Source organism: Streptopelia decaocto (assembly GCF_964273445.1).
Source record: "Streptopelia decaocto genome assembly, chromosome: 4".
In the NCBI taxonomy this organism is placed as follows: domain Eukaryota; kingdom Metazoa; phylum Chordata; class Aves; order Columbiformes; family Columbidae; genus Streptopelia; species Streptopelia decaocto.
The window spans coordinates 965,731-989,843 of NC_138658.1; the positions used below are offsets into that span (position 1 = coordinate 965,731).

Sequence of the window (24,113 nt, forward strand, 5' to 3'; positions counted from 1 at the left end):
GAGGTAGCGGAGAGGCGGCTGCTTCCCCATTTGGCCGCCGTCCCTCCGCGGCGCCTGCGCGGCCGTGGGGCCGGGAGGCGAGCGGTGGCGTCGCCCCCGTGCCGGCGCTGCGGGGCCGTGCCGAGCGGCTCTGGCTCTCCCTGTGGTGGAGCCGAGCCCGGCCTGTGGCCGCGGAGGGTGAGTGGGCCCCCGCCGGCAGTGGAGGCAGCGGGGCAGGGCCGTGAGGCAGGACAGGTGCGGGCCCCACGGCGGTGCTGCTCCTTCCAGCAGCCCCGCCAGCAAGGCAGGTTCGGGTTCGCCCCCCTTAGTGACACGGGCACTTCGGCAGCAGGCTTGTTAAAGCTTTAAAGTTTCGTTTAAAACACTCGCGGAACAATGAGCAAGGGAGTCGGTACACGAACACCTTCGCGGGCGTTCAGCAGAAGCGCCGCGTTCCCGCTGGTGCTGTGTCCGTGCCGTGTGTCCCGGGCTGTGTCCGCTGGTCCCCGCTCCCTGTCCCCGCTGGAGCTGCCGCAGTTACCGCGGGGAAGGGGTGCGCTGGGATGCGCCCTGTCCCTGCTGCCGCAGTTACCGCGGGAAGGGGTGCGCTGGGATGCGCCCTGTCCCTGCTGCCGCAGTTACCGCGGGGAAGGGGTGCGCTGGGATGCGCCCTGTCCCTGCTGCCGCAGTTACCGCGGGGAAGGGGTGCGCTGGGATGCGCCCCTTCCCTGCTGCCGCAGTTACCGCGGGGAAGGGGTGCGCTGGGATGCGCCCCTTCCCTGCTGCCCCGCTCGGTGCCGTCCGTGCCGCGGGATTCCCCGCTGGCTCCGGCGGCCGCAGCCGCTCTGCCGCCGCAGACACAGCCCTCGGGGATGCCGGGGAGGTTCCTCACTGCTCCGCTGTGTCCTTTGGTCTCCTCGACTGGGCTACTGAACTTGTGAGTGTTCAGATTTTTTCTAACATAAGTCATTTTTTGAGGGGAGGGGTTGGGAGACTGAGGGTGCGTTATAAAGACCGGGAATTATAGCTGGAATAAATACTTTGTGTGAAAATCCTGGCACTGTGTGGCAAAACCTTGCTGTACCACTAGAGGTTGAAACTACAGATAAAAGCAAGAAGTTCAGAGCAAAGGCACCTCCTTTCCTTTAAACTCCTTCCAGTATCTGTAGTGATGAGCTGTTCAGATCGCACACAAAGGAGGATTTCCTCTAGAGATAATATACACAGTGACATAAATCAAGCATAGAGGGAGCATAGAATTTTTTTCTGTGTATTTCCTGACAAATTAACTCGGAATCCGTTTGCTAAACCTGTCAAGCTTTTTTTTAACCCTTTCTCTGGTAACTCTTGGGCCACACTTTTAAGGCTGAAGGGCTATTTTTGCTGCAGCAACCAAACTCCTTTATGCGTAGGGTGAACTGCTTTTCGAATCGAAGCTTACTGTGCGCTGCTCCCTTGCTTTGTTTTCCTTCCTTTTTATCTTGCAATAGGATATGCCTTTTAGAACTAAGAAGGTGCAGACAAGGGCAAGTCCCACTGGATTTTTATCGAGCTTTCTCAGTTTCATTCTCATTCTTCTGGGTCTCGTTGTTTAAGGATCAGTGTGTCAGAAGTCTGGAAAGCTGTTACAGTTTTCCAAAATGGGTTGGCCCACCGGTAGTTTCTGGCAGTGACGGAGTGAAGATAATTGAGCCGATGCTCCTAGCTGGGAAATTCTTGCTGCAGGTCTGGCCGGCACCATCCTGAGATTGTTATGCTCCTGCAGTTCTCGCATATTCCGACTATTTGCTCCAGGGATTTCCATCAGGGCCTTTCCAAAACATTTGCATGTCAGCGCCGGGAGCCCGAGGCGGTGCGGCACATTCTCAGACCAACAGACTGTGGAACTGGTGGTTTGGCAGGAAGCTCTAGCGCTAACATACCGCAACAGAGTTCCTTTTATTCCTCTTGCGCTGAAGATGCCCTCGGCTGGGTGCGTGTGATTACAGTCCTTTGTCCTCAGTAACAGTAGGAGGGGACAGCGAGGCAGTACCCAACTGAGTTGAAAGTGGTGCAATACACTAGTGAGGTAGGGGCTGGCCAGTCCTGCCGCAGGCAGTCCTGGAGACTCGGGAGCGCTCACCTGGCGCAGGTCCTGCTCGCAGGGTGGGCGGTGGAAGGCGAGGTCTCCCAGGACCATTCCAGCCTCTGCAGCAGATGACCTAGCTCTGGGGGGGCAAAATAGCAGCACAGTTGTACACGTTTGGAGAAGAAAGACACGGCATGTGCCCGGAGCAGCTGAGGGGTACGGCGGGCAGGCTGCCGTGAGTTAGTGGCTGCCAAGGCCAAGGGGTTTAGAGGGACTGCTGAGGAAGAGGTGGAGGCAAGCAACACCAACTCTGGCTTTGGGCCTGTGGCCCAGGGAGAAAGCAAAAGGGGCAATATTAAACCTAGGAAGAAAAGTAACCTGGTGAAGGTGATGAAGTGCACCTGGAAGAAGGCTGTTACAAGCAGGCGTTCAGTATGCAGGACGTGACGCGCTCTACAAAGATCTGGTTGGAGGTGACAAACCTGTAAATGTTAGAGCAGTGTTAGTGGGGGAAAAATATCCCATGTATAAGGCATTTGTAGCACCTGTGTTTTTGCTTATGCAATGCCCAGTTTTTCTACTGCTGAGTGGAGGAAAGGAGATGCTACAGGATTCACAGCCAAATCCCAATGTGTGGAAAAGGGAAGAACATGTGTCTTTGCAGCAGACATTCTGTGGTGGTTAAACGCCGTTCAGAGGGAAAACCAGATGGTCTTGTGGTTTGACCTGGCGCTCTGCTTTGGAGACCCAAGCGCTAGTCACTGCGTGACTTCTGACCAGTCAGTTAAACCCACACATGCAAAAGTTAATACTAATTTTCATATCCCCCTAACTATGGCGCACACAAAGTCCAGCACGGGCAAGCAAACTTGATGAGTTCAAGTATGTATGCAGACAGCAACTGCAGAACAAGGCCAAATTTACTTTCCTGTCAGGTTGGTTGTGAGGCTAAATTAAAATCTGGTGTCCTGAGGGGCTAGAGAAATGCAGACTTTTAATAATAATTGCTGTTTGGATTTGGCTGGATGAGTTCCGTGTAGTATGGCAGAATAATTGTAGTAATTCCTGCGTTTATGCCAAACTCCAACTGTTACATAACTTCTCTGTATTTATTGCCAACCTGAGATCTTTAAAATAGCACGCGAGTTTTGATCAAGCCAGAGAAGGAAACCTTGGCGTTGGTTTAAAGAACAGAACACACAAATTCTTAAAAAATATATAATGAAAAAGCCCCATTGTTCTTTTCCAAGCCGACCTCAGACATGAAACTTGGTGAGCAGCAGAGCTGAAGGGGTGAAGAGGAAGGGCTGGAGCGACTCCGCCGCCCGTCCCAGGGCAGGCGTGCTGCTAGCCCTGGAGAAACAGCACTCCCAGGGCTCAGAAAGACTCTGTCCTGGGCTGGAAATCCTTTTTCAAAGAATGGAATGGAACAGTCTCTCAGGAAGTGATTTTCAAAAGCCGCAAGGGAAGTGTTTTCTTTGTTTAGAGGCACAGTTTGCAAAACAATGTTATGGAACGTTGGGAAAAGCAACAGAAGGAAACTAGGAGAATCCTAAAAAAGAAAGGTAATGGTGAAATTACCTGCTAAGACTTTGCCCAGCTTTCTGGGACTAAGTGCTTATCAAACAAAAATCATCAGCGCATACAAATTCTCCAAGAGGAGTGAAGCGGGTTTGAACAGTGAATGCCTTCGACCTGTGTGAAAACTGAACTATCCAAAACTGCTAGTTATTTTTGCAGATTTTTATCCTGTCTCTGCAATGAATCCATGAATTATCCAAGTAGGTAGCGTGGAAGTCAGTACATACAAACTATAAGACTGTTCTGCCGTGTAAGTACATCAGCTCCACTTGTTCTTACAGGAATAATGAATTGCCCTTTTAAAAAAAAAAAATCTAATTTTCCTGCTGTATATGGCAAAGGAAGAAAAGAAACTAGATGCAGGCTCATTAATTCCTTTCAGTTTCAAATGCAGATTTCCACCGCAGCTGGACAAGCCCTGGCTTCAGTTTCACAAGCAGAATTCAGCTGTTCCGCGCGTGAAACCGAAGCTGAATTGCTGTCCTGGCATGGAATGGGGAGCAGCGCCTGGCCAGCGGGAGAGAGGAGCGGCCAGCAGCCCCCTTCTCAGAGTCCTCTGCCTCCTGTGCTTCTTCCAAAACAGATCAGGTAAAAAGCAACATAAATTCCCTGTTCAAAGAATTCTCAGCTTTAGGAAAAAAAAAAAAAAGTTTAATTAAAAACAATAGGTTGCACACTAAGTGTCTCAGATAGCTACATGCATTTTTTTAGTCCAGATAACAGAAAGACGAAGCATGGCTATGTGTAGCATGCACAGTCAACAAACTGCAATTGCGGAATGTGTTGTGTCTGTGAAGTCGCCAGTGTCAGCGCGTCCCCGATCAGCGGCTGTCACCTGTCCTGCGGGGAGGGGCGGGCTCGCAGGTACAGAGCCACCTGGTTTGATTTTAAATTGGAAGAATCATACGTTAAAAGAAGCCCACTGACTTTAGAAATCATCATAAGCTGAATCACCGGAGTGCCAGATGGAGTGTAACAGCTCCACAGCCCTTAGGGCTGTTACCACGCTGCTTTCCAACAGTCGCCTGCGACTTCTTAATGACAGCAGCACTATAAATTATTTACTAGGAAAACCAGCCCTGCTATTTGAGCTGAAGAAGATTCCTTTACTATCTGTTCTCACCACAGAGCTTCTTGAAACACTGAGACGCACTTCTGCTTTCATCCAGAGCAGTGAAATACGGGCTTGCATTTAGCGAAGGAAGTTCCTCTTACACGTGCAGTGATGAATTCGGAGAGGAGAACTGCAGGCACTATATTAACCTTTTTACCCGATTTATTTTTACTAAATAATTGGTTCCATAATGTAATTTTCTCAACCAGAACATATATTTTCTGCGTTTTGCTTTACTATTTGGAAAATGTTTTTATCTATTCCATTTAACTTGGGAATTGTAAAACCAACAGTGTGTCCCTCACCCCAGGGATTGCACCTGTAAATTACTCTTCCCTCCTAGGAAACAGGTGACTAGTCAGAAACACGTCGCAACACGCGAGAACACCAACAGCAGATAAGAATGTCTGTATTCCTCCACAGCATGTCCGATTTTACCCTTTAAGTATTGCAGCGTGAGTGGTACAGTGGAACTGCTAACCGATAGTCATACTTTATGTGCATTTCTCCTTAATTTTGTTTCATATAGATGATCCGTGTGCCTGAATCCCAATTACTATAGGGGAAAAAAAATCCTTCTTTATTTAACTGTCTGTATCCGGACCTTTTTGACCTGCCCTTCTAAATGATAAAATGGTGCCCAGTTTTTGAAAACGCATTTTCAAATAGTCATCATCAGCCATAAAGTTTCATTCTTATATAATTTGATTTGAAGAGATGTGTTTTCTTGAGTCGCTTCCTAAACTATCATACAATTTCGCATGGCTTTTCTTAATAGTGCTAGACACAAACCAGACAGGTAATACGGCAGTACAGGAGAAGCAGAAGATGACCTGCTTTCACAATCCAAGATAATAAGTGAATGGACATTATAAATGCAAAGGTGGTAACTGCAGTAAACTGCCATAAAATCAAAGAGTAACTGAGGTTGGGAGGGACCTCTGGAGGATTTCTGGGCCAAACTCCTGCCCAGAGCTGGGCTAATTGCGAAGTTACGTGGAATGGTTTTCCGTGTCACGTGTAGGTGCGTGGGAACGGACATGAAGCTGGAAGCGGTGGCAGCCGTGTGCGCTGGAGCGTTCCTCCTCCAAACGGGGCTTCAGCTAAAGCAACCTGACTGCGCTCTTCAGGAAGGGAGATGTGAGTAACAGCACCTTGAAAATTCATGCTCTCTGGCTCTTTTATTACAGGTTTTCTCTCTGTATATGACTACTTCTGGGCAATTTACATTAATTACCCTGGCTGTGGTTATACTTCATTGTAAACATCATCGTCTGTAATTGGATATTTTATGTCCCAGACAGTTCGTATCAGCGTTGCAGGAGTTTGTAACCTCGCCAAATGAATAGCGGTTCTGTGACACTTGTGTACATGCCTTTTTACACGGATAATTTGCTGCCCACTAACACAGTGACTCGTGCTTTTCTGTGTGGGTCAGGGTCATGTTTGCTGATGCTCCTTTTGGGTAGAAGAAAGGTTGCAGATTTAACAAAAGCGCTAAAAATCTCAGCTGGATACAGCAGTCGTCATCTGTCCTTGCGCCCAAATCCGTGCTGCTAAGGCCGGGCCTTTCTTCCGTGGGAGGAGATGTGACAGGAGAGCAGGCACAGATGAGGCAAGGTGGTGGAGGATTTTCGGCACGCTCTATAAGTATTTAGGGAACCATGTGATATGTGATTCTAAATACAAGGTTATGCAGTTTGAACTCTTGAGTTAGACGCAGATATTTCCAGACAGGCAGAGCTACCTACTGACTGTACAGCTGAGAAAGTACATATGAATTATTTCTTCTGGCAAGTATCAAGAGTATGTTAGTGAAATGTGCCTGGATACGGTAGCTTAAGATAGAACTATGCTGGAAATGTTCCTGCAGCTGTTACTTGGAAAACATCTGTGGAAATTTGTACATCTCTGTTAGCACAAGTCCAGAGCAATTAATCTTGTGAAACAAAGTCTAAATTACTGCTGGGAAATATGAGATGGACATGATGCACCAATTGACATGAAAGGACTAAAGGTACTAATTGTTTAGAAAGGAAAAAAATTCAATATTTGCTTCTGGCACAGGAATAAGATGAGCAGACTCTGTGACACTTGCTGAACTCCTACAGGTATTTCTTTTGAGGAAGAATAACCAATCCGCTAAAAGGATGAAATTGTTTTATGATTACAGTAAAAAAACCTTCTGTCTGTGATAGTTTGTGACAGTCTGTCTCTGGATAGCCGGATAAAGGGAAGCATGTACAGGTTGATATGATTTGCTATTCAGTTATGCAAAGTAGAAAAGACATTGCCCTGAAGAACTCAATTTTAGTGAAAGCCATAGAAGAAGGTAAACTTAAGAAACCTTGTGAAGTGCCAATGAGATGTATTTGGTTTACAGCACATTATATCATTAAGAAAATTTTCATCTCTCGAGGCTTTCAAATTAAGCCCGGGTCATTAGAGGGTGCGCTTACTGAAACGTAAGGGCCTGTTGCGTTCAGGAACTCAGACTGGATAATTTATGGAAAGCGAGTGTGTCAAGAATTGAGGAGGAGTTGGGTGGCACAGCAGAGAGCGGCGGGATGAGAAAGCAGGGGGAATATCTGACGTTGGTCCCTGGCCGCTCCTGAGGCCGGGCGGCTGCTGCGGGGGCTGGGGCACGTCAGAGTGCGGGACCCCTCCTGTCATCTCATGGCCACCTATGAGCTCTGTGGGACACATCTCTGCTTTGCTGGTTTACCTATTTCCCCTCAACATACTTGCATTGCACAATTCAAAACCAGAAATCAAGATGCAAGTATTTTCCTGTTGTTTTGCGAATGCTTTGTGCAAAGATCTTTCAGCCTCTTAGCTTTTAATCCAAATTATATGAAATGGATTTGCACCATGTAAAATCTGAAAACAAATTTAAAATAACCATTCCTAGTCCTCATAACTGAATGGCTCCTGGCAAATCATTTTACTCAACGGCTGCCTGGTTCTGCAGTCCCAAAGGTGACTGCTCTTTTATTCTCGGTTTAACTTTCAATGACTAATTTAAATTCCATTTATGTAGGATCCCTATGATTTTGAAAATGCCTTCTGAAATTATGCACAACTACCTTACTAAAAAAAAAAAGCTTTAAAAAGCCTTAAGTACAACTTTGCCTAGAATTATCTTGTCAATTAAATAAAAGAACCCACTTGAAATAAGTGACAGAAATATACAGTGAATGAAATGCACCTTCCAGCAAGAAATGGTTACTGAAAGAGAGCTTTAAGCAAACTCCTAGTTACCTGGTCATGCTTAGACAAGCACAAGGTTATTGAAACATACAGCTTCCTTTCAGACAATTTAACTTGCACTGAAGGCAAATTATTGCCATAAAAGCGCCGAGGCACATGGCTCAGGCATTCGGTGTAATTCTGTTGTCTTCTGAAAGACGTACCCTCGCTGCACAACAACGTCCGTGCAATTTGAATTGGGTCTGCAGCTTCAGTTGCCATTACAAATAGTACCCGCAACATCATCTTACAGAAAATTGGTGTATGTATCTGATACTATTGCTTCAAAAAACAGGAAGCAATATTTTAATAGATGTGAAAATGCAATATAGATTTCTGGAGATTGGTGAGACTGAGCTGACTCACAAGGGAGCTGCAAGGGGACTCATACAAAGGGCACCTAAACCCACCCAACACAGAAATCATGAGTAATAATTTATATTATGATACATGTCACAGAATTGCAGTCTTTCCTGGTTCCTTCCTTTTTCTCAGCGCACAGAGAGTGGAATTTGAACAAGGTGGGGCAACAACAACTTATGAGCAGCAAAACTGGAGATGTTCCTGATGTGGCAGCGGTGAGGTCATCCCTGAGTGCCTTTCCCTTCCCACCCTCGCTACCTGAGGATTAGCACTGGGGGCTGTATTTCCCCCTTCCCCTTCTCACCCTCTCTACGTGAGCATTGGCACTGAGGGGGGTTTAGTTCCCCCTTCCCCTTCTCACCCTCTCTACGTGAGCATTGGCACTGAGCGGGGTTTAGTTCCCCCTTCCCCTTCTCACCCTCTCTACGTGAGCATTGGCACTGAGCGGGGTTTAGTTCCCCCTTCCTCTTCTCACGCCAGGGACCATTTTCAAGGCTTTCCAAGTGAGATTTGATAACGTTACAAAAGTAGGTTGTGTTGGACATTGTGCCGTTAGTTCCTAAACGCCATCTGAGATCTTTTCAGCTCTCTGCCTTCATGGAAACAGGTAAAAAACCAGTGCAATGAAGAATGCTGTTCACTCTCTGGCCATTTTGTCGCGCTCCGTCGGTATCGAGGATCACGGATTTCTGGGGTTACCAGCATACCTGGTGTGGGCTTGCTCGGAGCTGTGAGGAATAGACAGGGGCCTAGCTACGGTGTATTTCCCGAAACAAAATCCTTCTGCATCAGTGAACGTTCTCAGTGAAGCCTTGGAATTTCCTTCACAAACCAAGATTTTAGCACTACAAGCCATTCAGTTTTTAGCTGTGTTGTACAAGTTTTATGCCAGCTGCTGTATAGGGAATAAGAGCATTTTCTAGGAAAGATCTGTTTTCCAACAGGCTTTTTGATCTTCTCTTCATCTTGGGAGTCGGAAGTTTCTGTTGTCACAGGGGATTCAGAAACGCCTCCGGAGACGGTTTAATGACAAAAGTATCTCTGAAACCAGATCAGATGGGTGGGAAGAAGAACACTGTATTGAAACACTGCAGAAGATGGATGAAAATAGGGCAAACATTCATCAAGGCAGTGAAAATGGAGGTCTGAAGTCGCGCCTTCAGCACTTCACATCATTTCATCCCTCTAGCAGTCTGCTGCTGCTCCCTCAGTGTTAAGCTTTAGCTGGGCCTTCTTTATACTAGGAGGTTATGTGATTTAAGTTATACTGACGCGCTTCCTCTTGTCCCAGACCTTAGATGCAGCTGTGCTGGTATAGGATACTTATATAGTGGTATAAATATAGTAGCTTTTTTTTGGTAAACAAAGTATGTGGTATCAGTACATGGCAGCTTTATACTAGCCTAAATGCATACCTGATTTTATGTGTACGTATCTATAGTATGTGCAAGAATGTTACATGCTTTCTCTCAATATACGTGGGAGTTCCAGCATCTATACAACCAACTCTACACAAACAGGGTTCTTTGCATCTGGCCTGTCCCCAAAATGCAAGCTGCCCTGCTGAAGCTGCCCTGCTGTCAGCCGCATGTGGCAGCCTTTGCAGCTCAGGAAAGATCCGAACGAACAGACGCTGCTTCCAGCTTCACCCTCTGGATGCATCTGAAAAGCGTTTCCAGCCGCCCACCCAGAAAACATGTAGACTTTGCCTTTGAAAAACAAAGCAGCGTACCGTAAGTACATAGCTGTGCTGTTGCAATGTTGTGTGTAGGCTAACTTGCATTTCCCTTTGTGGCAAGCTTCCTTTTGTTACGGAAATTCCTCACACCTAGCCATCAACACTGTTATTAATAGATGCTATTTCTGCACTGGTTTGCCATATGTTGCAGCAGCAAGACAAAATCACAAATCTCAACAAGCTTACAGTCTGTCCTAAACTTAAGTCTCCATGGATTTGTGTTTGGGTCTTGTCTGCTCAAAATATTTTCTGCTAAGTATAGCTCCCTTCTCTTGAGTGAACAAGCTGGCTGGTTTGTTTGTGCACCCTCCCTTCCTGATGTCAACAGCTATTCTGAACTCGGCTGGGGTCACTGAGCCAGAACTGCACTGTCATTGCTTGTCTAGAGTTTTGTTCCTGTTGCCAGTGAACCTTTTCCCCAGGACCAACTTCATACTTACATTAATCCTGGATCAGCAAGCCTTGCTCTCTTTCGTTTGTTTAGGAAGCATGTAATACATCTGAATACATTTGTTTATTGGTGAATTCTGAACTTGACAGCTTCCATGAGAACAAGGGTGAAGTGTGAAATGACACCTGTGTACTGACCACAGGAGCTGTCCCAGTGGGAACATCTCCTCCCATGGCTGCTGGAGGACCAGACACCGCTCTCCTGTAGGGGCTTCTGCAGGGGAACACATTTCCAATTCTGGCACATGGATGAATCCTGTCCTCTCCTAGGTGTGCTCCCTCGCGGAGGGCCTGCTCAGGGTTCTATGCACAGGTTACAGTTTGGGCAGCTTTTATCCATAGGGGCTGGTCCCACTGCTTCTAAAATCAGCAACATCTGTAAAATATTTCTCAGATACATATGCCATGATCTAGTAAACGGACTAGAGTTGGACCAAGGGTTGGACTCGATGATCTCTGAGGTCTTTTCCAACCCAGTCGATTCTGTGATTCTGTGATATGTGTGTATGTATATATATGTCTGTAGCCTTTATGTGTCTTTTCTACTATGCATATTTCTGTATAAAAATGTACATACTGAGGTTATTATATTTGCTTTGATAACCTACTGTTACTCCCCTCGGTTAAACAGAAAATACTCAACTGTCAAACCATCCTATTTAATTAAAACAGAGATGTTTTTATTAATTATTTTTTTTTTCCGTATGATGCCTGTAAAGGAGTTACGAAAGAATAAGGGGGGAAAGGACTCTAGGACTAATCTCATTCAGCACAGGCTCTCTTGATGTTTGATACTTTATTCTCCAATAAGCTTGAATTATGCTTGAAGAAAACACTCATTCATGTATGAACTGTTGTCCCCTCCATCACCACGGAAAACAAGGATGTCGGCCAAACCAGACACAGTTTCTTTCCCCCAGAGCTAAGTCCCTGATCGTGGTATAGCAGCAGTTTGGGTTTACTGGAAGAGAGAAGTAGTCCCAGTTTTGCACTGCTGCTTTCCTGGTGCCAGTATAATGGGATAGCGGCAGGGCACTTAGATTAATTAGTGGCTGTAAAGGGTGTGGAGCTCTTTGGTTAAGTGGTTCAAAGGAAACCATTGTTCTAAGTGACCCCAGTTGTTCTTACCTGGGTGTCCAATTGCAGTGGGCAGACTGCGTGTGTCTAGAGCATTCATTACCCATGTCCCTTCATCGGGAAGGTCTGTAATCCTGTTTCAGTGTGGAAATCCACATGCCACAAGGCCCAGTTAACATCTCTGGTGTTGTCACCTGCTAGTCAATACACAGCTATTAGCCATCCCGAACTATTCCCCGGGAATTCCTGTGCAACCTGCCAGAACAAGTTGTACCAAGCCATCTTGGAAAACAATTTAGGAAGGCTAGATAAATACCTATTTAATTTGACAGCACTGGAGCCTCACATCACAACAAATAAACAACTATTTTGCTTTAGTTTAAAATTTGTCTTGCAGAAGTTAAGACTTCAGTATAAATCTTCACTTTATTTTTAGAATCCGTACAGATTTCAGATGGCTTTCTTCCAGTTTTAATTCCTCTTCTGGTGATTTCACACCAACCTTCCAGTTCAGCAGAACTCAAGAATTCCCCTCTCAAAGGGGAATCACTGTTCTACATAATATCTGTATCTAGGGAATTTCTAACTTTTCTCACACTAACTGCATCCTCAGGCTCCCAAAGAATGTTGGGAAGGAACTTCTATTCTGTAAAGCACAGCATGTTACAGAATAGAGAAATTGTATTTTCTCATAGTACTGGAAACACACCTCATTTCTCCCCCCAAATACACACTTCCCTTAATCACAAATCAACGCCACCTTGAAAGAAAATTACTTACTCCTCTCATAAGGAAAAAAAAAAGGAAAAAACCAAACCAAGCACATTTTATTTCTGGGCCTTACCGCAACTCCTCCTTTGCCCGCTTTGATTGTTCTGCCGGGTCCAGACAGCACAGAGAGCAGACCAATTTCCCGTGTTTATAATCCCAGAGCTGATGAGCGCATGCCTTATTGAGTACATCGCTTATACTGAGGATTCTTGGGATTTGGGTTCTTTGGTGCGGGTTTTTGTTTTGTTTTGTTTGTAATCCTAGTCAGCTCTTTGCAACGGATCCGTGGGTTCCAGAAGAACAAAGATGGGGCATGTAGAAAACGAGCCCGTTTGCTGCCAGGCTGCGCAGAAAGCACAGTTGAGCCATGCACTCAGGAGAGATTCTTCCCCCTCAAATTACTTGATATATGAATGATAATTTTGCAGAGTGTTCTACTAGGTTTAAATTAGTAAAGGGAAGGCAATTTATGTGTTCAAATAGAATTCTCCTGTGTTTATAAAATGTACCTTCTTTGCCATTTAGATTAACTAAAACATATGATCAGCTACACAGCCTAATACAGCAGAACATCCATACTCCATCTCTGTGGTGGCAAGATATGCTTCAGATTGTGGCAAAGAAAAAATAAATGAAGTCGCGACTGCCGAGGGCATTTGGAAAGCAGAGACAGGAGCTCAGAGCCTCGTCCGGCAAATATCACTGAGGTGACAGCGCTGCGAGGAGCCGGTGTGGAGTCAGCTCACACTAACAGTGAGAATTGCTCAAACTGCAGCAGATCCACAACTCTCACTTCAGAGCCTAAAGGTGCTTTCATCCCTTGAAATACTGGCCTCGGTCACACACACCAAAGAGTTTCCATGCTGGTTTATGTCCCGTGCAGGGATACTGTGTTTAGGTGTGCTCAGGTACATCTGATGGTACCTGTAAGAGCACTGGCCTGTGTCAGGAATATCCCGAGGAGAGGTTGTGCACGTTTGTGGGAATCTTAAGAGTGCTTGTCATCAAAATAAACTTGTTGGCCGTCATCGCTGGCAGAGCAGACAGGAACTGCGCCGGAAATAGATCGGCATAGCAACATCGCTGACCGTTTTGTAGAGAAGGCGGCTTATTTTTCCAGACTGCGACATTTAATAAACGTTTTTTGTTTGTTGAAACTGCAGAACCTCACTAGATCAAGCTGGACGCTGATCTGCTCGAGCTGCCGCCGCAGACATTTGTCTCCAGTGTGTACACATCGCGAGTCTCTGTGGTTTCATTGGTTTTGTCCTATGACATTTGTTCCTTTGTGTTTGCCAGGCCATGGAACGCGTTGAAACGGTCCCGCAAATCCTCCAGACGATGATTTCTTTTTGCGAAATCCTGTTTGATCTTCTCACGAGTGCTCTGTTAAGCTGCAGCCCTTTGATGCAGCGATCTGCTGGGGGTCCCACAGGCGCGGGCGCCGTTGCCAGCTGTTCTCGTATGAGCGGTCTCAAAGCGTCAGAGCTTGGACTAACACTACACACAAATGGGCTGCGATCAAAAAGAAAAGCTTGGATGTGCATGCCCAAAAATCTCTGAAACACCAGACTGTAAATAAATCTGACACTTGCTTTGAAGTAGGACACGGGACACACACACACCCGGGAGGTCGCTCAGGCCGCCCCGCTTGGGGCCGCAGGTCGGGGGCCGTGTTTTTATCCGTTATTTAGCGCGAGAGACCTGCGGGCCGGGAGGGGTGTCCTGGCGGGCCCGGTTGCGCTCCGGCCGTTGGCGCCAGACTCGCCCCCTTAGGGTGACGTTCCGCCCGCGGGCCGTCGCGGTTGCTAAGGCCCGGAGCTGTGGGCGGGGCAGAGGTAGAACTCGTCCGGCCAATCCGGAGAGACCCGCCCTCGATCGGCGGCCAATCGTCGCCGGTAAACAACACACCCCTCGGGGGGCGGGGCTAGCAATTCGTGTGGACCAATCAGCGGCGGGGGAGCGCGGACCAATCAGGGCGGGGGAAGAATTGGGCGGACTTTTTAAAACGGGTCCGCGGCCACAAAGGCGCGGCTTGCGCGTCCCTTTAAAGGAGTGATGTGGCTCTGTTTCGTCCCCCTCCGCCCGGGCCTGGCGCTTTCTCCGGAGAAGCGCCGTTCCTCCGCGTTCCCCGCCGAGTCGGAGTGCCGCCAGAGACTGGCGCCGTGCCCTGGCTGCCGCGGCCTCTCAGAGCGCCTCTAGGGTGCGTGGTTCCAAGCGGACTATTTTACTTCGCCGCGGCGCTTCACCGGCCGGGCCTCGCAGCGGAGCGCTCCGCGCGGGGCCATCTGCGAGCCGCCAGAACAAAAACAAGGGGGCGGCGCCGCGCCGCGTCCATTTTGATGCGGGGCTGGGGCGGCGGCGGCTGAGGACCGGAGATGCTGCCGTGACTCGCCGGGGGAGGCGAGCGGGGCCGGTCCGCGGGCGGGCCTGCCTGGATGCGGGGGCAGCGGCGGAGCCGACCCGCGTCCGTGCGGTGACGAGAGCCGGGCTCGCCTCCCCCCGCCCCGAGCGGTGAGGGCCGCGCTGGGTGAGTGTGGGGGCAGCGCTGGCAGCGGCGGGGCCCCGTGTTCGAGTCCCCGGTGCGGCGGGGGTTCAGACCCCCGGCCGGGAGCTGCCAGCCGGTGATGCCGTGTGTTTTGCCCCGAAGGTGACGGATCCGGAGGCCCGGGAGAAGATGAGCAGCGAGGCGCTTTGGCTGTTCAAGCAGCTGAACCTGCACCTGGAGCTGGAGGGGCGGTTCCAGCCCCGGGAGAAGGGGCTCAGCCTCATCGAACGCGCCGCCGAGGTGAGGGGGGACGAGGGGGGAGGGAAATTCCTCAGGGCAATAAACAGTGTTTTTAAAAAACTAGTTACTAGAGAGACGTGCATTAACTTGGAGAAGTTAATTATTTTCTCTGTAAACGCCACTCGTCCTCTGTTTTAACTCCTAATTCGTAGCTATTGTCTTAATTTGTAGTTACTAACATATACTACCAAAGCACTGTGACCTACAGGGCTAGTAAAACACCCAGGTGTTTAATTTAAGGTTTCAACTTGAAGTGTGCATCGAAGCAAAACCAGTCTCTTTCTTATTTTCATCTGGGGAGCTTTGTGCCACTGCGTTATGTCAGCACACAAAGCTGGGATGTGTCAGATAGGTGTTTTAAAGTATGGAAAAGCTGAGGGAAATGAACCTGCAAACCCTCAGTGCTTAAGAGCAAAAAAAATTACGTAGGCATAAAGATTTCCACTTTAAGGACCAGAGCTCCTTACTGAGTTTGGACAGTCTTGGGGAAGCTTTAGAGGTTTTTTCTGATAGGGCCTTAAGGTTAGACAAAGAGTCTCTGAAATGAGCCTGCTTGCTTGTTTCGAAAGCAGAACTTCTCATCGAGTAACTCTTCGCACCCAAGGGGGGAATAAGCCGTGTTTGGCCATCTGTTTCCATAAGGGCAGGAGTCAATGTGTACGGATGCACTTGGTGCGTCTATTGTCTCGAAATAACAAGTGCATACTTAGAAATGTGGTTGTGCCAGGTATTACACCAGTGGGACTTGGGACCTGGCTGGGATCCATGTATCTTGGCTGTGTTTTCAGTCTCAACTATTGATTTTTTTGAGGTAAGAGAAAGGAAATATTTAGGGAAAAAATTGTTTCCCTTTGACATAAGTAAAAGATGACTTAGGGAGCGGGTGGTCACAGCCGTCACTGCTGCCACTGGTAAATTCTGACTTTGCTTTTCTTGCCGTAGAATGAGAACACTCTGTGTCCGAGACAAAGGAATGCGAAGGTGGAAGATCTTTGGAGTCTGACCAACTTCTTTGGGTTTTCAACGGAAACGTTTGTTTTGGCTGTCAACATTCTGGACAGATTCCTGGCTCTTATGAAGGTATTTTGGGGGGAGAGGACCCGCTATAGTGTCAGCTGGGAATATGCAAGGTTCCTGTGAACTTTCTGTTTGACAAAAAAGGAGAGGTTGTGATCTGGGAGGAAGCTCTGGCTATTTACTGATTCTGTGCTAGCAACACTTCTGAACTCCTCCTTTGTAAACCTGAGTACAATTCTTGCATGAAAGATACAATTATATTCATGTGATTTATTAACTGTTTTCTACTGTGGCCTCTCCTTACCTCTAAAGATAAGTAGCAGCATGGTTTATTTGCTTTAGCAATTCTGTAGCCTTCACCAGGTGGATGTGGAAGACTAAGCAAGGATTAATTAAGAACAGAAGAAAAAAATAATTAGTGCTACAGGTTATTTTTAGGTATTGTCCTAAAGCTTAGCTTAGTGCTGGAACTAATAAAAGTATTATTTCCTGGATGTTTTTCTTTTCACGCCTGTGCTGCTTTATGGCAGACAAGTTCAGCCTAAACCCCTTATTAAGTTGACAGAAGAAACTAATGTCCGAAGTTGCTTCAGTTCTGTGGTCCGACTGTCCTTGACTCTGCACAAAATGCTGTGAGAATAGCAGAGGTAGGAACAGGTTGTGGAGGGACAGGACTGCCTAGAACAGGTTCAGGCCGGATTTGTGTGGGCTTTAAATGGAGGTAAGTTAGCACAGCCGCTCGGGGAAGTGGGGTATTGCAGCTCCTGCTGCCATGTCTCCTGCTGGGGTGCTGTGGAATGTTTCAGCAGAGGGTGCTCAGCTGTCGGACGTGGCTTCCTCTGACTCAGCTGTGGCAGATTGATCTTGTGTTAGTGGCTCTGCCAGCTGCTGCGCTCAAACTCCAGTGATGAAACTAGGTGAGGTGTGTGAGTTGGTTGGTGGCAAGCCTAGTTGAGATAAGCAAACCTCTCTTTCTATTGAACTGTGAATATTCAGGACTACTCACCTAGGCTGGGCAAGCTGTTTGTGTTGTGTTTGATAAGCGCAGTGTTCCTGGCGGGGGGGAAGTATTCACAGTGCTTCCTTTTATTTTTAGGTGAAACCGAAGCATTTGTCTTGCATCGGAGTTTGTTGTTTCCAGCTGGCCGCGCGAGTAGTGGAGGAAGAATGCAATATTCCGTCTGCTCAGGAGATCATCCGGATTAGCCAATGCAAATGCACTGTGTCTGACCTGAAACGGATGGAAAAGATCATTTCAGAAAAGTTGCACTTTGAATTTAAAGCTACTACTGCCTTAACCTTCTTGCACTTGTACCATACTATTGTACTCTGTCATACCTCAGAAAGGTGAGTTGAGTTCTGTGGTGGTCTCTAAGTTTGTGAAGCCCTTGATCTCTTCAGTTGCCTCTTCAATTATTATGGTGTTGGCTGGAGAAGAGGCAGCTCTTTAGTTCTTAGTGACTTATGGATGGTCATTGATATAAATGCCTCTTCTCTTGGGTGTCTCACAGGAAAGAAGTCTTGAATCTTGATAAATTGGAAGCACAGCTAAAAGCTTGCAACTGTCGTCTAGTCTTCTCTAAAGCCAAAGTAAGTACAAGTAGCTTGCTTTGACGTGGGAGTAGGTTTTTGGTTCGTGTTATGCTCAGCGGTGGTTTCTGTCCCTCTAGCCGTCTGTCTTGGCCTTGTGCCTCCTCACCCTGGAGGTTGAGACGCTGAAATCTGTGGAGCTGTTTGAGATCCTTCTGCGTGTTCAGAAGCATTCTAAGGTAAATACTTCCTGTGGGCTGGTTTTGCTGTTGTTGGGACTGGTGCAGTTGATGATTATACATCATACATTACACATTATACATAATTATACCTTATACATGTTACATTTTGGGGACCCCTGCTGTCAGTATACAATCTTTACCTGTACTGTTTGGCATCAGCTGAAATAAGCAATGAAATGGGTCTTTCAGCATCTGTCTGAAGTTTCTCTGCCTTGGTTTTGTTGGTAGAATGGCAAATGCAAAAGTGCCTGTAGAGCATGAGCTGAGGCCGTCCTGCTGCACTGGCACATCTTGGCAGCTGCCTGGCAAGCAAAAGGATTATGATTTAAAAACTAGCTTATTTGTCAAGTTAGAAGAAATACTGACCTAATGCCTACACGGAATGTGCTTTAGCAAGGAGCTGATGGAACTCGGTAGAGTTTATCTGTACCTTCCAACTTGCAGTCTGTCTGTAGGACTAAAACAGCTGCTGGGCTGGATATTCTTTTTGCCCAAGTATCGTAGGATTTAGAGCTTCCAGCTCTGTGCTGTATCAGTTGAGGGTCTAAAAAGCCTTTTACACTCTCATGGTCAAACTGGACTAACCCAGTTCCTTGAGAGGTGGAAGTAGCTCCTAAAAGTGGGAGATAGTTTGATTTTCAAACTGAATAATCTTGGTTTCAGTTTTCCTTAGGAAGTGATAATGAAAATAGTAACAGGCAAACTGTCTGCTTAACTCAGACTTAATGTGGATGTTTCTAGGAGGTTTTAGAGGAGTTCACCTTCAAAAGCAGCCCAGCTTTGCCAAAGGGCTCACCATTATGACTCACATGCATCTTGAATGGTATTTTCTTTTCAAGTAATTTCCAGGAAGGTCAAGTGGAGGGAAGGGCTATTTTTAGAGCCTGTGTCTGATAGACCAAGAAGGTTCTTTCTTTGCTTTTCAGATAAGTGATAGTGACCTGCTCTACTGGAGGGAACTGGTCTCAAAATGCCTAGCAGATTATTCTTCTCCGGAATGTTGCAAGCCTGATCATACAAAGCTAGTTTGGATTGTTTCAAGACGTACAGCCCAGAATCTCCAAAACAGTTACTACAGTGTTCCTGAGCTGCCAACCATACCAGAGGGTGGATGTTTCAATGAAAGCGAGAGGTTGGTAAAACTTGCACCAGGTGGTTAATTTGTTGGGAATTCTTGTTTTCAGGTTATTTCAGGTGGTTATTTTCTGGAAGTGTTAATGGCAACTCTATAACTGGGCTTATTCAGCACTACTTGGAAAAAATTATGGCTTTCAAAATCTTGGTGGACTTGGATATCTTAAACAGAAGGGAAAAATGGGCAACTGTCATTGCGATGATAAAATGAAGTGGTTTGTGGGGTGGGGAAGGCTTTTCTTAAGGCAAGGAGGCTTACAGAGCATTGAAGTCTTCCAAAGTAATTCCTATGTTATACCTTGAATGCTGACTGCTTGGTTAGTAGGAGATGTTTGGCATTAGGAGAAGGGAAATTGGACCTTGTTAAGGTTTAAGTCTTAGTGCTGAAGCATCTACACCTGGGCTATTACGCTCGGAACAGAACAGCCTGCAGAAAGCACAGGATTGCGGAGTACTTTGCCGCTTTCACGTTGCGCTGTGTGTGAGTTACCTTTCTTCCTGTTCCTTCTAGTGAGGACTCCTGTGAAGACATGAGCAGCGGCGAAGACAGCCTGAGCAGCTCTCCTCCCAGCCATCTGGAAGGCACCTTCTTCTTTGAACTCGAACCTAAAACCAAGTGGCAAACCCTTAACTGTCGGTCTTAGCACGAAGCCGGGATTGGATTTGGCTGAGACTTCTGGTGCACCGTAGAGTCTTTTGGCAATAATAAATGAGGAGGTGATATCCTATGAACTGTATTAAGGCACGGGTGCTGTGGGATCGCAGTGCTCTGAATGCCTGCCTTGTTTGTGGTGGTACAATCTTGTAGAAAATGATGGAAAAAAAAATCTTCCAGGTCCCCAATTCAGCAAAAATATTTGATGTATAGGTCTGTTATCAACAAGATAAATGTAGTCGTGTAACTGCTGGTCCAAAATACTTAGTGGCTTAAGTTGTCAGCAGTGTGCCCTGGTATGATGAAGGCTGAGAGCTTTTCTGAGCTGTGGCTTTTGTTCCCTCGCTCCGCTGGCCATTCTTGCTCATTTTGAACAGCGTCCGCTTTGGCGCCCAGAATCCTGACCAGCCTGTGCAAGTCCAGCAATAATCTGTCAGGATGGTCAAGGGGTTTGGGACACAGGACCTGTGATGAGAGGCTGACGGGAAATGAGCCTATTCAGCCTGGTCAAGAGGCCTTTTTGGGCAAGATGGGATGGAGCAGCAGCCTTTTGGTATGTAAGAGGAGATGACTTCCAGGATCTTGATGGAGGAGTGTGGAGCAAGAACGAGAGGCTTGAATGACCTGGGAGCAGGAGGCTCTCAGTTAATGGCAGAGGTTTGCTCCGTGGGTGCACCAAGAGGCCTCTGCAGGTTTTGTTCCAGCAGCGTCTCAGGCTTCAGCGTGAGGAAACCCTGAGCTGGGCTTGCACTCCGCGCTGACCCTATTGGAGCAGGAGCTTGGGCTGGAGTCACCCTGGGGGCACCTGCCAGCGCTTGGCATTGATCGGGCTGGCGGAGCAGGTTGTGTGCAATGATCAACAGATGGCACCGGGCTGGAATTTACTGTCAAACAGGCCAAAAATGGCAACGGCTTTAACACTTCACGTGCTGTGCTCCTTTCCAGCGCATCTTGAGTTGTGTGTTCCAAGCAGATTTCTTTTTACAGCTTGGTTTTTGTGAACGGGAGGCGCCCCTGTTCCACAGCAGTATGTGTGGCTAGAAGGGAGGTTTCTAGACGGTGCTTGTTTTCAGTGAAGGGGAGTTTAAAGCGTGCTAGGCTGTAATTTCCTATTTTATTTAATTAAGGTGAACTTACACTGAAATTCCCATTGTATACTTCAGTGTCTAAAATCTTAACTGTTAACATGTCAATCCGTTAGATTTATGAAAACGGTAAATCTTGGTAAGTCTACATTGCTTTTAATATTTAACCTTTGTAGTTGTTTTTCAGTATATTCATGTTATTGAGTCATAATCATACTTGTTTGCATGCTTATGTAAAGCAGTTAGTGCAGGAAAAGTTGATATTATGCAGTAATATCAGGTAAAAGTGCAGTTGATGAAGTAGTTAATGTAATGTTGTTTTCTGAACTTGTTTTATTGAAGCACAAACTGAAGTATGATTGCGTTTCTCCATACCGAGAATATGGTTGGGTAGCAAGTGGGTGAAATAACCCGGAATAATTGTGTCAAGTGTGCGGTGCCAAAGTAGAAATGAAGGAGCCGAAGGCTGTTCTGTAGGTGGAAGGCTTGGTTAGAACGGTAGGAGCAGTGCCCTGAGTTCCTAACTGTTATGTGATTGCAGTTTCATAAAAAAAGTTTACAAAAAATGTATATAAAAATGTAAATTTAAAAAATGTACAGAAAAAATTTAAAAACAAAAAATGAGCAGAAAATACTGTATTTTTTTACGTTGTATGTAACTTTTTTAGGTAAGTTGCATGTAGATAGTAATTTATTGTGTACTCTGTATGATATAAATACTGTACACCTGGAGACCTGTTGCTGCGAGTCTGGTTTGAGTTGAGGAAATAAAGCGAGTGCTGTATTTGTTACTGGTGTGACCGGCAGGTGCTCACTCCAACTTTCGGGCTGGTTTCTTGCTGTGCAGCGTGTCCGGCACCGCAGCGATGTCGCGGGTTCCTCCGAGGTCTGGTAAGCGCTTTGGGAAGTGAAAAGAGATTTCTGCAGGGCTTGTGAATGTTTCCTCAGCTTTGCTGGTGCCAGTTTTGGCAGCTGATGTGGGGTGTCCTGTGTCCATCGCCCAGCTGCAGCTGGCTGGTGTAAAGGGTGCGTTTGCACATCTGGCGAACAGGAGGTGGGAAAATGGGGGTTTGCTATGGGTGCAGTGCACTGGGGCTCTGGGTTTGTGGGCGTTGCTGTTCCCAGGAAACTTGGGATGTGTCTGCACCTGCGCAATCTGAAATACCTGTGATAACTCATAAAAAACCAACTAGAGGTTGTTTAGTTTTCCGCTCATCCTCCCTGTGTTGCCCAAGTAAGTCCAAACAGTGTCTGTTGCAGCAATTAAGCAATAAGGGGCTGTAAATGGTTCTTGCTGTACAGATGTTGCCAGCCCGAGAAGGACTGAAAGAGGGAGCCGGGACCTGTGCTCGGACGTGGCTTGAAGCACCATGGTAGACCTGTTGTACCCGGAAGCTTAGTACAGATCTTCTTTCTTTCTGGTCTCGTGTTCACCGTGTGAGCGATGGAATGAGAAAGCACCAAGGTGCAGCCTCCTGCCGAGGGGGATCCTGCCCGGCGGGTGTTGGGGGCCGGGAATACACAGGGTGCGTGCGGGTGACTGTGCTGTCACCGGGCAGGGGTGTGTGTGGAGGAGCAGGGCCCCTGCTACTGCGACAATAATCCTCTGAGCCTAAGAATTTTAAGATTATGGCTTGTATAGCTCCTTTTTTTAAATACAGGAACGCATTACAAGGCTTCTCACTTCCTGCATACAACAGATGAGGGTGAGGCACCTGTATTCCTTAGAGTTCTGTATGGAATTCCCTTCGTCTAACAATTCGCGTGCACTACTGCAAGTCTGTTATCTATTGGAACCGTTGATCTTAGCAACGTGCACTGCAATGTTCTGGCCCTCCTTGCCATCTCTTGCAACCGCTGTGAACATGAAAGCTGCTGCAGAAACATGTTGAGCTTCTCCTCCAAAGGCTGGGTGGCCTCGGAACAGCATCCACGGGCGCGGGAGCCGCAGGAGCCGCGGGTGCTGCACAGGTAGGAGGCTGTGAGGAGGCTGTGAGCCACCTCCCTGCCCGGCCACAGCTGATCCTGGTCTGGCAAAGCTGCACTTGCACCGCTCAGCCCCTTTCAAGTTCGTCCCAGCGTGAGAAGAAACTTGCTTGCTAGAACATTGTCAGGCTTGCTTCTGTGGTTTGATAATTTAGGCTCGGCTTTAAATGAACCGGGTCAGGCAGCTGTGTATCCCTCAAAGGAGGTTTGTCTGGCTTTGTTCAAAGCACGGGGCTTTTGGTGGTTGCCTTGTCTTCAATAGATGAGCTGTGTGTGGTTTTTAAACGCTGCGTTCTTGTACCGTGAGGTGAAACTTTGAACGCCTGCAGCCTGCAGAGTTTCAGGATGAGCTGTTTATCACCACCGCTGTGTCAGCAGGGCCGGTGTCCCTGTGGGGAGGACCCCGGCACAGCTCCGGTGCCGTGTCCGTCTCCCTGTGCCCGTGTGGAAGCTCCGTGTCAGTGCAGCCCAGCCCTGGTTTCTGAGCCGCTCATCGAGCGTTGTTGTGCTGCTCCCCTGCTCCCTGCGCTGGGCTGGGCTGCGGGGATCAGCGCTACAACAGCTGCCTTCTAGTGGATCGGCAACCCATAACTGATCATGGACTCTTAAGCAGGAAAGGTGAGTTCTCCACCTCTTGATGACATACCAAGTGACAGGGAACAATAACATCTTCCAGCATCAACCAGCTGGTGTGTTCAGGCCCTGGCATTTAACAGCTCCCCATTTTCTGGTGGCGTAAGTAGTATGTTCCTGTTGGTCAGCGCTTAGGAGAGATTTGTACCTGACTGTAGCGTTCAAGGCTGGACCATAAAGGAAACAGTTGATACAAGAGACAGTGCTGCTTCACAACATCAGATAGTCTGTGTGCTTGCTTGTGAAAGCAGGGGTGAGTGGGTGCACGCCCGATTCTCATGGTACCAGTTGGCCATCAGGGTTGCAAAGCTCAGTGAAATGTGAATTAGTGGAGCGACATGTTCTGCCACACTCCAGTTAGTGCACATATTTACACACAACAGCGGTTTCACCATCGCTAGGGAGAGACTGGGCAGGAGAGACGAGCAAATGCAGGTATCTAGGTATAGCTGAGCGAGCCTGTGCCGGTGATCCTGAGCTGCAGCTTCCTGACCCCTCGCTCGGGATCCCTGTTGTGTACATGGGGTCTGGAAAAGGGTCAGAATACAGATGAGGTGATGTCTAACACATGTGCTTACAAAACTGCTGCTACTAACTAGTTTCTTCACAGAATGGCTGCTGTTTTCACTTAAGCAGAGTGCAGCCTAGTGTGA

General features: G+C 47.4%; 1 protein-coding gene and 1 long non-coding RNA gene across 4 annotated transcripts; both read left to right on the top strand.

The window, feature by feature from the left end:
• Positions 1 to 812: 812 nt before the first annotated feature.
• LOC309438920 lies at positions 813 to 10,939 on the top strand. Of its 2 annotated transcripts, none has more exons than XR_014183895.1 (3): positions 813 to 916; positions 4,011 to 4,216; positions 5,767 to 10,939. It is a non-coding gene; the product is annotated as an uncharacterized lncRNA (long non-coding RNA). The 2 variants fall into 2 exon arrangements; XR_014183896.1 differs by having other exon boundaries at positions 4,023 to 4,216.
• A 3,735-nt stretch (positions 10,940 to 14,674) lies between these two features.
• CCNG2 (cyclin G2) lies at positions 14,675 to 21,632 on the top strand. 2 transcript variants are annotated; one of them, XM_082050922.1, is made up of 8 exons: positions 14,675 to 14,920; positions 15,041 to 15,178; positions 16,121 to 16,258; positions 17,292 to 17,542; positions 17,707 to 17,785; positions 17,866 to 17,964; positions 18,894 to 19,099; positions 19,613 to 21,632. In XM_082050922.1, the coding sequence occupies exons 2-8, from the start codon at positions 15,068 to 15,070 to the stop codon at positions 19,743 to 19,745; spliced, it is 1,017 nt and encodes a 338-aa protein (XP_081907048.1). In that variant the 5' UTR covers positions 14,675 to 14,920; positions 15,041 to 15,067; the 3' UTR covers positions 19,746 to 21,632. The 2 variants fall into 2 exon arrangements, with proteins under 2 accessions (XP_081907048.1, XP_081907049.1); XM_082050923.1 differs by having other exon boundaries at positions 14,675 to 14,904.
• Positions 21,633 to 24,113: the final 2,481 nt, after the last annotated feature.